The sequence below is a fragment of the Linderina pennispora genome (genome assembly GCF_002104995.1).
Source record: "Linderina pennispora strain ATCC 12442 chromosome Unknown DL89scaffold_21, whole genome shotgun sequence".
In the NCBI taxonomy this organism is placed as follows: Eukaryota; Fungi; Kickxellomycota; class Kickxellomycetes; order Kickxellales; family Kickxellaceae; genus Linderina; species Linderina pennispora.
Genome location: NW_024468269.1, coordinates 69484 through 84351, shown reverse-complemented (window position 1 = coordinate 84351; position 14868 = coordinate 69484). Strand labels below are relative to the sequence as shown.

At 56.5% G+C, this 14868-nt stretch overlaps 1 protein-coding gene across 1 annotated transcript; it reads left to right on the top strand.

Annotated features, from left to right (window-relative positions):
• Positions 1–12866: 12866 nt before the first annotated feature.
• DL89DRAFT_260750 (uncharacterized protein) lies at positions 12867–13478 on the top strand (the record flags this gene model as incomplete). Its single annotated transcript, XM_040885817.1, has 1 exon — positions 12867–13478. The coding sequence occupies one exon, from the start codon at positions 12867–12869 to the stop codon at positions 13476–13478; it is 612 nt and encodes a 203-aa protein (XP_040739876.1).
• Positions 13479–14868: the final 1390 nt, after the last annotated feature.

Genomic DNA, 14868 nt, shown 5'->3' with positions numbered 1-14868 from the left:
AAGATATACAGTGCCGAGTGGGCGTTCTACGTGTTCGACTGCCTGGCGATTCTGTTCAGTTTTGTTATCTACATTTTGTGGTTTGTTGGGCATCACTTCCCACCCCGTGTTCCTGAGGAGGCTATTTCGATGATCTCTGTCTAACCCATATACATTTCTCGGTTGATACATGTTTGTTCTTTAATACAAGGTGTATAGATGATTGGAAACGAAGTTATTCATGGCAAGCTCTTCCAATACACGCAAAGCGGGAGATATGATCTCTCTCCTCGTATCCATTGTGTTCTATTTGATTTATTTGCAATTCCGACTGTCCAGCGCTGATTCGAACTCGTCACGCTTGTTGGGGATGGAGTATTAGCACATGGAGGGATAGCCGCATTTGCACATGCTCACCTAATTGGATATCTGTCTGCGCAACATGCCCTGTGGGATCACACCAGCGCATGGATTATTTGGTCGAAAGGGAAAGATATGCACAAAGCACAATAAGTAATCACGTTATGAAACACCGCCTGCGATATTGAATTTGGAACTCGGATATTGTACAATTAGCGCAGCATGCGGGATTGCCTGGCGGCATTTTTGTTACAATTACAGAATTAGCTCCACTCCTCACCATACATGAGCGTTGGTGCAATTACCTAAAACACAGGCTATTGTACTCGAGATACATGCAAAGGCACTGCTGCAGTGTTGTGCTCTGCCAAGCGATGCCTTTCACCCAGAATAAAAGTATCTTTGTCCTCAAATTCCGCAGACTTGCCTACCACAGAGTATATATGCTGCTGTTGCCGCACTCGCTCGCTATGCTTCCACAAAAATGCGTATCAGCCTTTTCTATAAACTCAATCTGTATGCTCTTTAGAAGATGAACGTAGCCAAAATCTCCCCTCTTATGCTTGCTGTGCTTCTTACATCAGTTTCTGCAGCACCTATCCCGAATCCCAACCCACAGTATATTACAGGCGCACGGCAGTACACACCCCAACAGGCGCTGTGGATGTACCTCTGGCTGATGGCAAAAAGTCGCTAAAGGCCACCAGGATTCCATTGTACTCTCTTGTAGTTGTTATATCTTAGTATTAATACCAAATTTATGGTGCTCGTGATGCGAGCCCGGCTAGTCAGAATGGTTTAGACAGTCGATAATGCGGCAGGGAATCTGCCACGGGGCTTCACGGCCTAGGACCGATATAAAGATTGCGTCTTTGCTCGAAGCCGCTCCATATACGCGGTGAGCCGATGTGAGATTTGCCGAGTCGAGCCGATCTCTGCTCAGCCGCTCCTATTTTGTCAAACATTTTTCACTAAAGCGCTGGGCTCTAGCCCCGACTCGCTTCACAGTTTAGCGTTCCGACCAATTTTTCTCTCCAACAATTGCAGTCTTTTACAATGGGCAAATCGTCAAAGGACAAGCGTGACGTTTACTACCGGCTGGCAAAGGAGCAGGGCTGGAGAGCGCGCAGCGCGTTCAAGCTGCTGCAAGTGGATGAAGAGTTCAACATATTCGACGGTAGGTACAAACAGGGAGCGCTTCTCTCAAGCACATGGGGGCAATACTAAATGTGCAGAAGTAGGTGTTACGCGAGCGGTTGATCTATGTGCAGCGCCTGGCAGTTGGTCGCAGGTGTTGAGCAAGAAGCTGAAGCGGCAGGGTGATGTGGACCCAAAGATCGTTGCAGTGGACCTGCAGGCCATGGCACCGTTGCCGGGCGTGATCCAAATCCAAGGCGACATTACAAAGCTGACAACGGCGGAGCAGATCATCGGACACTTTGACGGCGAGAGCGCAGATCTGGTGGTAAGCGACGGTGCGCCTGATGTCACGGGTCTGCATGACCTGGACGAGTACATCCAGGCGCAGCTGATTCTGGCAGCACTGAACATCACGACGCATATTCTGAGAAGAGGCGGGACATTTGTGGCCAAGATATTCCGCGGCAAGGACGTTACGTTGCTGTATGCGCAGCTCAAGGTGTTCTTTAAGACGGTGCATGTGGCGAAACCAAGATCGTCGCGCAATTCGAGCATCGAGGCATTCATCGTGTGTCTGGATTACAACCCGCCAGCCGACTACGTGCCAAACATGGCAAATCCGCTGATGGATGTGCCATATAACATGGAGAACCCGATTGTCGGTAGCAACAGGGTGGTCGTTCCGTTTGTTGCGTGCGGCGATCTGCGCGGGTTTGATTCGGACCGGACGTACGGGCTGGAGTTTGAGGGCACGCCGTCATACGAGTCAAGGGAACCGACCCAGTCGCCGATCAACCCCGCCGTACAAGAAGGCGCTGGAGCTGAAGCGCTCGAACTTTTACAACAACTCGCTGTAGCATGTCTGGAATATATTTTAGTCGTCGTTGAAAAAGCTCATGTCGATGCTGCCCAGATCAAACAGGTCATCTGCGGGCTGTTCCGGCTGTGCGGTATCCAGGTCTATGGCTTTCTGCTGCTGGTCTTTGGATCCCAGCATCGGATTCTCCTGTGCAGGCTGCTTTGAGGCCCTGCTGGGTGTCTCCGCTGTCATCTGATGGACCGAGTCCTGCGTGACCAGGTTGATGGGTCTGTTCATCTGCGACACCGTGATCTGGCCCGGCCGGTTTGCGTGGTCTGGGGCAAAGATCTTCTCAATCGACGCTTCCGTGACAACCAGAAACGGCGGGGTGCCGGGCATCTTCATCGACACAACATCGCGCAGTACGATAGAGCTGTCAGCGGTCAGAAACTGGCCGTATTTGCGCATGACTTGCTTGTGGACTGAGGCTCGTATTTCGCCGGTGGGATCGACAAGTACTGCGCTGCTGTCAACGTCGGACGAGTGCACGTCGCTGATGCGCACCAGCATCGTCGGCACGCGCTTTGTCTCGGTGTACTGAAGGACTGTACGGATGGGCCACTTGGCGTGATTGATATCTGCAGTGATGCTGGCGGCATTTGACGGCTTGTAATCGGGCATCTTCAGGAACTTTAGTAGCTCTACCCATGTGTCGCTTGCAAAATCCGAATCTGCCGCACACTCGCTGCGGACCTTCCTCGTTAGCGGTGTCCTGAATTGGGGTGCTGGTCGCTGAGTGACCGAGCTCAACGACACTTGCTTGCCAATTAATCCTGCGGGTCCGGGAATCTCTGTAGACGCAGGTCCTGTGGCTGGCGTGCCTGTGGTGGTGGGCCGAGTTTTGGCAACCGATTCAACCTGGTGCACAACACTGCCGGGGCGCCGGGCGCCGGGCGGGCGCGGGGTCGAGTAGGGGCTGCGGAAGGGCCGCGACCCAATATTGGGCTGGGATGGGGGCGACGGGCGCTGTGGCGTGGTGAATTGCAGTGACTGGTGGGGCACTGGACGGTGTGGTGTGGATGCTGGTGGGTGGAGCTGATTGGTGAGGTTCGGGGCTGGCGACTGCGGTCTGGGAGCAGGGCGGGCTGAGGGCAATATCTGCACTGGCCTCTGAATGCGTTTCTGGAGCGCTGGGGGTGGTGGGCGCAGCGACGGGCTGGGCTCAGGCATATCCAGCCCCAGGTCTTCGTCCAGCAGGCCGTCGAGCAGGCCATCAGCGCCGTGCAGTTCGTCCAGTGTGCCCAGATCAAAATCCAAAGCGCCATCCTGACCTCTGGCGTCAGCATTGCTGCTCGTTGCCGTAGGGGCTACAGCGGGTCGTTTTGCTGGTGGCGGCTGCGTCTGCTTCTTGTTTTCATGCAACTTCTTTATCGCATCCTGCAGAGACGAGAACATGGTGATTATATATGGAGTTAAAGAGCACCAAAGCTGTTTCACCCAGAGACATGGCATCTGGCCATTTCTGAAACTGGCTGCGCAATGTGTCAATCATGGCGTTATGGCGCGCCCGAAAATCTTAGAAACGGGGCTTTCAGCAGGGACTTGAACCGGATAAGCATATCCTCGAACGACAGGAACAGATCGAATGCCCACAGCGCCGTGTCCTGGGCCCAGAACCCAATCCAGTTGGCCAGTATGCCTGTTAGACGTCGGACGCTGAAGCGTGAGCCGGACTGGCGGATCTCCACTGCACGGGTGTCGCGGATTGACATTAAGCAGTAGTGGCTGAGACGGGTCCATGTCTTCAGCTGAGCATGCTGCTGCACGGCCGGCGGCTGGTCGGCAAACAGCTTTTGGTCGACCATGCGCAGCAGGTCGTTGGTTTTGAGCACCAAGAGCAGGACAGGCGGCACCGATGCCAGCACTTCAGTAATCTGAGCGATCAGGTTCGGATGCTGCTGCAGCATCGTGTCCATGCTGAACGACGCCTGCTCGGTCGTAGACGCCAGCGCCTTGTTTTCAATGGTGTCCCAGTTTTGGCCAGTCAGGATGGTGGAGAACAGCTTGTAGAGGTCAGTGCCCGATAGCCGCTTCGACCAGTACCGGATCTGCTCCTGGTCGCCGCGCATCATGGCGTGCCACATTTCGGCGTACTCGTAGCGGAACCGTGGGGGCAGCTGGCGGTACAGCCCGTGGTCCAGCAGAACCAGATCGAAATTGTGGCCGTGGGCGGTCTCGGATCTGTCGCGAGGCCTGACAAACATGTTGCCTGGGTGTGGGTCGCAGTGCAGGAATCCGTCGACAAACGTCATCTCGGCAAAGACTCTGCCAATCTGCTTGGAGACTTCAGCTGGATCAATGTTGTGCTGCCTCAGATACTCCAGGCTGTCGCACCGCTTGCCGTCAACGTACTCCATGATCAAGACGCGCTCCGACGCCTGGATCATCCGCGGCACGGCCAGCGGAATGTCGGGCCGTTTTGAGAAGTTCCAGAGGACCTGCTCGGCGTTGTTTTTGTCGCTGCGGAAATCCAGCTCCTTGGGCAGACTCTCCTTCATCTCGGCGCTGAGCCACATGAATTTGAAGTCGGCGAACATGCTGTGGATGAACTCGAACATCACCGAGACGGTTGCAATGTCAATGTCGCTGTACTTGCGCACCGTCGGGTGCTGTACTTTGACGGCCACGGGCTGGCCAGTCGATCTCAGCACGGCTCTGTGCACCTGCGCCAGCGAGGCCACGCCGATGGGCGTCGGATCAAACTCGCTGAACATGTCGTCGATAGCTTGGCCGAACTCGCTGTGGATCACACTATTGACGTCGTCGAGGGAGCTGGCTGTGTTCTGGTCCTGCAAGGCCTGCATTGTGGAGCACCACTCGAGCGGCAGCACGTACTGCATGGCGCTAATGTGCTGCCCCAGCTTAATATACACGCCGCCATTCTTCATCAGCGCGAGTTTGACGCGCTCGGCGCTCCGCTGGTGCACCAGCGACCGCTGGTCGAGGATCTGCTGCATCTCGGCAGCACTCACCGGCTCACTGGGCAGTTCTGGGAAGTGGCGCAGGTAGTCGTACGCTACTTTGCACGTGACGCTAGCCGCCACCGAGCATCGCTGCAGACTGGCAAACACCAGGTACGCAGTGTCGTAGTTGTAGACTGTGTAGCTGCCGAGTGCCAGGGCTCCACCGGTAACAATTGCGGTGCGGCGGAAGCGCTTTGACTGCAGAATGCTGCTTTCGAGGACGTCTGCCTGGCTGGTGTGCATGCGGCGTGGTTGTTTGGCGCGGAGAAGGCGTGCCCGGGAGCTGAGCAGTCGGAATGCCGCCATGGCTGGTTGTGTGCCCCTCGGTCCTGCCAGAAGCATGGTGGGGCAGTGCTTTTTGGTAGCGCGGTTTGGTGTAGAAACGGATGGTAGATGAAAGCAGAAAGGGCGTCAGCTGGAAAACGAGCGCTGGCAAAGATAACAGGCAGGTGGAGGGGCGCGATTATGAAGGCCATGCAATTGGATGCCTCGCTCGCTGCGGCTTGATAGGCTGGGCCACAGCAGCGGCAGCGCCATTGTCGGAGCCTGGCCGTAGCGGCTTTTCACACTCCTACGTTTCTGAACATACTCTTTTTTCTCCGCATGTCGTTGCGCATTCTCTGCACCAGACCGCCAATCGCCAACCAATTTGCAAGCTGCACGTATTCGATTCTGAGAATGGCCTCGCCTGAACAACGCCAGACGGAAATCGCCCAGGGGCTCACGCACATTAGGGAGCTGGTGGAGGCCAAGCACACCACGCCGACTGCGCGGCTGGTAGCAGTCAGCAAGCTGAAAGCCGTCGTCGGATCTGCAGATTGCGTACGATCTCGGGCAGCGGCACTTTGGCGAGAACTACGTGCAGGAGCTGGCGGACAAGGCCCAGGAGCTGGCGACGGACATCAAGTGGCACTTTATTGGACGGCTCCAGAGCAACAAGTGCAAGATGCTGGCAGCAATCCCGAACCTGTGGGCAGTCGAGACCATCGACGACGCAGCCAAGGCACGCAAGCTGGATGCGGCGTGGGCCAGTGCGGGGCGCGACAGGCCGCTCAACATCTACGTGCAGGTGAACACCAGCGAGGAGCCAAACAAGGGCGGCGCCGAGATCGACGACGTGCCCGGCGTGGTCGAGGCAATCGGGAGCAGTGCAAGAGCCTGCGAGTCATTGGCCTGATGACGATCGGGTCCATCGAGGGATCCGACCAGATCCCCAACCCCGACTTTGTGCGCCTGGTGAAGCTGCGCGACGCGATCCAGAGCCAGACCGGCCAGGCGCTGGAGCTGAGCATGGGCATGTCGGGCGACTTCGAGCACGCGCTGGAGCTGGGCGCGACCAACGTGCGAGTGGGCTCCAGTATCTTTGGTTCGCGCAAGATGAAGAATTAAATTGCTGCTCAGGCACTGACCAACTGTGACCAGGTGCCATGGCGCCATGTGTAGCTGGGTGTGTTATCGGTAGGCGCTGGCTCGCGCCGTTGCCCGCTTCGGGAACAGCCTGCAGAAGTGATTGACTGCAGAGCCCTATCAAAAAGCGGGCGCAATGCCTCGCCTGCCCAGCCAGGCGGCGTGTTTTGCCCAATGGCTATTTGGAACTCGGGCCCACTCCGACGTCTTCCCAGACCCGAGTGAACACCACTGCCGCTCCCCCAACCCTGGTGCGCTGCAGTTGCAATCGATGGCACAGATCGATTGCCTGCTGCAAGCTAGAGCCGCGACCGCTTTGGTCTTCTTTTGCAAGTGGGACGAGAGACCTTCTCTGATCTCCAGCACTCGCACTGTCTCCTCGGGCCTGTTTTAGAAGGACGTACTCTCCCATCTCTATTTTGGGGGCGGGCCAGCGCATGAAAAGTGTGTCCCTTCTGCGGGCCCGCACACGCAGCACAAGCCCTCCACCACTCCTGCTCGCCCTACATCTCGCATGCCTGCTCCGAGAAGCGACAGGTTGCGGTCGAGCATAGTTGCTCCGCGCGCATTGCCAGAGCGGGTGTGTGGGGAGGGCCGCCCGAGATTTCTTTAAAAGGGCAGCATGACCCACCACACCTCGGCCATGATACCAGCAGAATCCTTTTTATCTCCTCCCGCCTTTTTGTTTTATTTCCAAGCACACTCTATACACGTCCTCTATTTCTCTCTCTATATTTCAAGATGGACAGGAACCCTAGGTAAGAATCTGGCATCTTGTTCTGCTCTGCAGCGCGCCAATGCCTGTGCATGCATCAATGCACATGTCCCGCCGCCCCCCGATCCAAGCACGCAAGGCGCAGCCCTCGCCTGCGGGCCTGTTTTCTTACTCGGTGATGTCCCTCCGTCCCTCTCCTCCATTGCAGCGTCGCTTGGGCGGGCATATATGCTGTCCAGGAGTCCGGCGTATTTCTCTATTGGAACATCCTTGATTTGCAATCATTGCCATCCAGGTCACGCAGCAGCAGCTGTGGATCTCTCTACTACACGGCGTGGAGGGGAGGGGCTCGCCTCGTCCTCCTGCGTGTATGTGTGCGTGGCTCTCTCGTGCAAGTCACACGTCTGCGGTGTATGTAGAGGAGAGAATCGCTGAGCGCAGCCGCGAGGAGGGCTCTCCCCTGTCACGGAGCATCGGATGCCGGTTGTGCAGATTTCGTTCCAGTCATGAGGCCCTCCCATCCCGGTTGTTCTCTTGCATCGCATTCAACATCCTGCAGCGGGGCGGGGGGAGCACACGCCTTCTAGCTGAGTACATGAACGCTGTGGCTCTTTCGACACTGCACATATGAACAGCTGGCGCCTCCTTCTTTCCCTCGCTTCCCTCTCACTCTTTCATTACACGCTCATTCTGCTAACCGCCCTCCGCCTTTTTCATATTATGACGCTCGATAACGGATACTTTAGCACTACTATTCCTCTGTCGACTGCCAAGGCCACCACCCCAGGCGTCCAGTCTGATGTGCCCGTGGCGACCCTGCCGACTCCCCTGAAGCGCGTCGTCTCTGGCGCCGCCCTCAAGGAGCTGCTGGCGGGCTCGGCCGGCCAGCCCAAGACCCCCAGCCACGGCGATGCCGAGTTCCGTGACTACACGCACTACGAGCTGCCCGCGATCTGGTCACCATCAAGAACACGGTCATCATGCACCTGTCGGCCACCTTTCTGCGCACCCCCTCCAGCATCGACTCGGCCCACGCCTACCTGGCCAGCGCCTTTGCCGTCCGCGACCGTCTGCTGCAGCGCTGGAACCTGACCAACGAGGTAAGTGGCTATGCACAATGCATTTGCGCACACATCTGCACGGAGAATGATGACGTTTGCGGCGGTGTGTGCATCACCAGCCCTCGCCCTGGCAACAGCCAGAGAAAATCGGCTGCATCAAAAGCGGCAATTGGCCGAAAGAGAATGGTGCCGCTAATGCCATCGCTGGTCACTAAGCAACGTGTCCCACCTGTCACATCTGTGTAGTATCACGACCGCATCAATGCCAAGCGCATCTACTGACATGTCGCTCGAGTTCCTGATCGGCCGTACCTTTGACAACGCCCTTCTGGCGTCAACCTGCGCGAGGAGTACTCCAAGGTGCTGGGCGAGGTCGGCCTTCAAGCTCGAGGATATCATTGACGAGGGAGCGCGATGCTGCTCTCGGCAACGGCGGCCTCGGCCGTCTGGCAGCCTGCTACGTCGACTCGATGGCGTGCAAGGACTACCCTGGCTGGGGCTACGGGCTGCGCTACAAGTACGGCATGTTCCAGCAGCAGATCATCAACGGCTACCAGGTCGAGGCGCCCGACTGCTGGCTCGACACCCCAACCCCTGGGAGTTCCCGCGTCCTGACGTCACGTACCCGGTCAAGTTCTACGGCCATCTGGTGCACGACCCGACCAACCCGCGGCGCTTCAAGTGGGAGAGCGACGTTGTGTACGACGCCATGGCATTTGATGTGCCTGTCCCGGGCTACGGAACCAAGAACGTCGGCAACATCCGCCTGTGGAGCTGCAAGACCAACCACCTGTTTGACCTCAACAAGTTCAACTCGGGCGACTATGCCGGTGCCACCGGCGGCCAGGTTGCCGCCCAGGTTCTGACCGACGTGCTGTATCCCAACGACAACACCAACGAGGGCAAGGAGCTGCGTCTGCGCCAGGAGTACCTGTTCTGCTCGGCCACCCTGCAGGACATTATTGCGCGCTTCAAGAAGACCGGCAAGCCCTGGGTCGAGATGCCCGACCTTGTCGCCATCCAGCTCAACGACACCCACCCGACCCTGGGCGTGCCCGAGCTGATGCGCATCCTCATCGACGAGGAGGGCCTGGAGTGGGACGCCGCCTGGGACATCACCAAGCGCGTGTTTGCGTTCACCAACCACACCATCCTGCCCGAGGCCATGGAGAAGTGGCCGGTCCCCATGCTCGACAAGATCCTGCCCCGCCACATGGGCATCATCTACGACATCAACCTGTTCTTCCTGCAGGAGGTCGAGAAGCTGGTATCCCAACGACCGCGACCTGCTGCGCCGCATCTCCGTCATCGAGGAGTCGAACCCGCAGCAGGTGCGCATGGCGTACCTGGCGTGCGTCGGCTCGCACAAGGTCAACGGTGTCGCTGCCATCCACTCGGACATCATCAAGCAGACCATCTTCTCTGACTTTGTCAAGGTGCAGGGGCGAGGACAAGTTCATCAACAAGACCAACGGCGTGTCCGCCGCGTCGCTGGATGAACGAGTGCAACCCGGCCATGAGCGCGCTGATCACCGAGGTCGTCGGCGACAGCTCGTGGATCAATGAGCTGACCAAGATCAAGGCCATTGAGGCCAAGGTCGACGATGCCGACTTCCGCGAGCGCTGGTGGGCCGCCAAGCAGCAGGCCAAGGCCCACCTGGCCGAGTACATTCTCAGCACTACCGGCATCAAGGTCAACCCGAACGCCCTGTTCGATATCCAGGTCAAGCGCATCCACGAGTACAAGCGCCAGTTCATGAACATCCTCAGCGTCATCCACCGCTACGGCCAGCTCAAGAAGATGTCTGCCGAGGAGCGCGCCAAGCAGCTCCACCGCGTCGTCATCTTCGCCGGTAAGGCTGCGTCGGGCTACTGGGTTGCCAAGCAGGTCATCAAGCTGATCAACTCGGTGGCCGAGGTCATCAACAACGACGAGGAGATTGGCGATGTCCTCAAGGTCGTCTTCATCCCCGACTACAGCGTCACCGCCGCCGAGTCCATCATCCCGGCCAGCGACATCTCGCAGCACATCTCGACTGCTGGCACCGAGGCGTCGGGTACCTCGAACATGAAGTTCTGCCTCAACGGCGGCATCATCCTTGGCACTGTCGACGGCGCCAACATCGAGATTGGCGAGGAGGTTGGCGAGGAGAACATCTTCTTCTTTGGCTGCCTTGCCCACGAGGTCGAGGACTTCCGCCACTACCTGCGCTTCCACCAGCCCAAGCCGGACGAGGCGCTGCAGGCTGCGTTCGACCTCATCCAGGCCGGCACTTTCGGCGAGGCCCACATCTTCCAGCCGCTCATCGACTCGATCCTGCGCGGCGGTGACGTGTACCTGCTGTCTGTCGACTTCCCCTCGTACATCCAGGCCCACCAGGCCGTCGAGGAGGCCTACCGCGACCACGACGAGTGGATCACCAAGTCCATCCTCAACGTTGCCCGCATGTCCAAGTTCTCGTCTGACCGCTCCATCCAGGAGTACGCCGAGGAGGTCTGGAACATCGAGCCCCTGCCTGTCGATAACTCCAAGGTCTAAGTCGTAGAAACGCATTAGTTTCGCTCGATTTTCTCTATTCATTTCATTTCTTCCGTTTATACGATAATGCGGGCCGTAGCATGGCCAGCAGCAATATACGCCGATCAGTAGGCAGTATTCTGGACCATAGGCGCAGAGTCGCCAGCCCGATCGACCGCACATTTTGCGTGTTGCTGAAAGCAGGGGCTCTTTTTGCGCTGTTTGTCGCCCGCGTGTTCAGCGGTGACAATTTTGATTTTCCTGTGCCTGCTGTGTGGGCCCACCTTCTATATTTGGCACCGGGTAACTGCTATTCGATTCGCTGGACAGGACGGAACCCCTGCGGCACTGGTGCATCATCTAGCGAACGATGAGCCAAGCAGTATTCAGAGGCAGAACGCGATCGAACACACTCGAAGCTGGCTGCTACTGAGGCTGCGGCTATGGCTGGCTGGCTGGCTGATCAACGGACTGATGTGGGCCCTATGTGCCAGCTGTTCTTGTGACCGCTTTGCTTTAATTTCCTGCAGCCAGCTCCACTGCTACCCCTACCATCATCACCACAACCACCACAACCACCACAACCACAACTACCATTGTTTACAGGTTTCGGGCGGTACACACGCTCCCAATGCAACACAAACGTCGTGCCGCTATCGGGAGAGAAGGCGCGGCCAAGACCAACAAATACGGTAATTACTAATCCTCTAGAGAGCAGGCTGTTTGTCACATCGAGCGATATCGCCTTCAACGGAAATACAAAAGTGCCGCCCGCAGCAGAGGCCAAGCCCACAAATTATAAATTGGCCAAACTTTGATCGCTTCGGCGGGGGGCTGGCCAATGGGCGTGTGGGCGTTTATTTTTGACCTTTGCCGGTATAAAGGCCGCCTCGCCGGCCCCGATTGCGTGTACTCTCTTGCTTTTTCGCACACACGCTCATAATTAATATTTCTTCTTTTTCGCTTCCCTCACTTCTTTTGCTTTGGGACACCAAATCTAGTGCTTTTTCTTCTTTTTGGAGTTTGAAGCTATTGCCCTTAACCTCAGGCTCTTTTTCTTTCTCTTTTCTCCCCTTTATTCTTGCATTTTTGCAGCCCTCATTTCTCTTTTTCGTAAGCAGCAGCAACGCGCATCGACAGCACCTCCTTTCTTTACAAGCAATGCGAGAAGAACCCCGATTTCACAAGCAGCCGAAGTTCTGCGTCAACAACTGCGGCTTCTATGGCTAACCCCACTCTACAACAATAGTGCTCTCGAAATGCTTCAAGGAGCAGGAAAGCCAGCCAAAAGCAGAACCAGCAATGTTGGCGCAGTTACGTTTTACTTTCCACCCAGCGTTCTTTGCTTTTTGTCGTGTCTAGGCGGGCCACAGGCAATTGCGCTTAGAAAAAAGCGTGCGACGGCTGGTGTCAGCACGTTTCTCACGTGCCGGCATTATAGTGTTGCCATTTTTCTCCCTCTGTTCCCCCTTTGCCTACTCTGGCTCCATTTTCTCACCTGTCTTCTAGTCTGGCAACACGGGCACAGGCAATACTGCCTGCTGTTCGCCTGCTGGTGTGAGGGAGGGGGCCCACGAAGCGGATCACTTTTTTTTACATCCCTTTTGTGAGGGGAAAGGGCCAGCGCACGTCTGGACTCTGGGTGTTTTCTTGGACTAGAGATGTGTGTACATACGTTTCATGCACGTCCCCCTATTGCTTAATTTCGACTCTGGGCTTTCTCCCGTATGCCGCGCAGATGAGCCATTATATGCTGCCATGTCGAACACAGCCAAATCAACACTATCACGCAGATGCTCTAACCCGGCACTCTTCCTTACTGACAGCTCCCCCAAACGCCCTCTGTCAATGTTCTGCCTCACATATGCGTTCCGCTGCCGCCAGTCAGACACCAACCGGCCGCACTACCATTTCAGTCACCTTGCCGTGGATGGCTTGCAATGAACAAACGCGATTGCCTGCTGCCGCCGCTGCGCCGCTGCTCTACCACCACCCACTACCACCACTGCCACTCCATACCACCACCACTATCAGCGACTACTGCAGCAGTTGCGCAGTCGGCAAGCACGTCTCGGAGCCGGCCACTGCAATCACAACCCACTGGTTGAATCCTGATTCACACCAACCCGACACATCCTCCCTCGTTGTCGAGCTCGGCGCCTGGTTCGGCATGCCCTGCCGCTGGTCGCGGCTCTCCGTCGGCCTCTCGGGCTCCTCAACGCCGACGAAGCGGGCACAGTGCCAACAACGGGCCGGCTGCCTTCAAGCTTGCCGCTCGCGAGTGCGCTGCGTGAAGCAGACGACAACAAGTGGCTCGCGTGCGAACACATCTTCTGCCGACACCCACGGATTCCAGATCAGCACGCCTGCGGGGGGAGGTTATTGGACTTTATGTTCGCGCGACGCAAGGGACCTGCGAGAAGGAAACCCAAGGATCAACGACGCATCCAAGGCGCCGTTAGCTTCCTCGCAATAGACTAAGGTGGAGCCGCGCCTCCGGGCACGTCTGATCTCATTATCCCACTACTTATCCTCACCAACCTCTTACCTCTGTTTTTCTATTTCCTTTTATCGTTATCCTTTCCTTTTTCTTTTTTTGCATTTTTGAAGTGTAAAATTCAAGCTTTTGTTTCTAGCAAAGCAAATGAGAAACCTTCAAAAACAGCCAAAAGTGTCTTGTGATTGAGCCGGGCATGCGTGGGTGCATATACGACGGGGCAACAGCCTTGTTCAGGCCTGCACAGGCGGGCGGCCTATTCCAATAACACCCATATAGCAAATATTGGCTAGCGCAGCGTCTTTCATCGAGTCACCGTGCGCCACCGTATAATCTTGCTTATTTCTCCAACAAGGAGCCATTTCTGTTGCCACTCATTCAGGCTTGTCTGCTTTTTGCATATTTTCCCGTGTACCACTACTCTTTCTATTCATTCAACTCTTTCTGCGAATCGGCCATTGCACCTTTCCACGCCAAAAGCAAACGAGCGGGCGAGCCGCCTTTTACAGCAAACTTATGAGCGGACAAGACCAGTGTTCGTAGCGCCGCTGCTTATTTACCACGAGCGTGGCTGGCGGGCCCATGCCAGTGAACATAAACGCTAACACAGCCAAATGCGAACTGCCACTTTAGCTGAAAAACCACTTCATTCAACGGAAACACGGTCATTCTGATTATCCCCACTACTTCTGCAAATTACCAGAGGTAGGTTACTGGCATTGCTGCTGAGTCATTTCGAGAGAAAAAAGCAGCTGAAAAGCGCTCTGCATTCTAACGCGTCCCTTTTTCTTTATCATAGAAGCGCAGCAGCGCCTTGCCAGTTCAAGAATATTAATGGAAGGAAGCATTCTGCCGCAGACGCGCAGCAGCAGAGGCCCCCGTACAGCAGAAGACATCGGACAGACGGCCAGCGGGGGCACTGGGCGCAGCGACACAAACAGAGTCAAAGAGATAGGCGCAGGGACGCTGGCAGTTGAATCTCAGACCCAGCAGCGAGGCAGTGGCAGAAAAAGGGGGTTGTCAGTCACGAGTCAGTCCAGTTTGAAAGCATGGCCCCGCCCAGAGCAATATCCCCCGGTTAAATTCTTCAGAGGTCATGGGCTGCCACAGACAAACCCAGCGCAGCCAGGACGGTTCGCGTGATGCATGTTGACGATTCAGATGCGACCCGGAAGATGGGGCCACGGGCCGAGGCGAAGAGCTGATTGAGGTCGATGAGTGCCTAGTCCAACAAGTGCCGGGATCTGACCGGGGCAGCATCTGTGGGCAGAGGATCACCGTCTGGCCTAGAGGTACTCAACAAGGCAAATGAGTCGGTCACGCCGAAGTAGCTTGAGAGAACGCAGTATGGACTTAGGATCTACTGCTG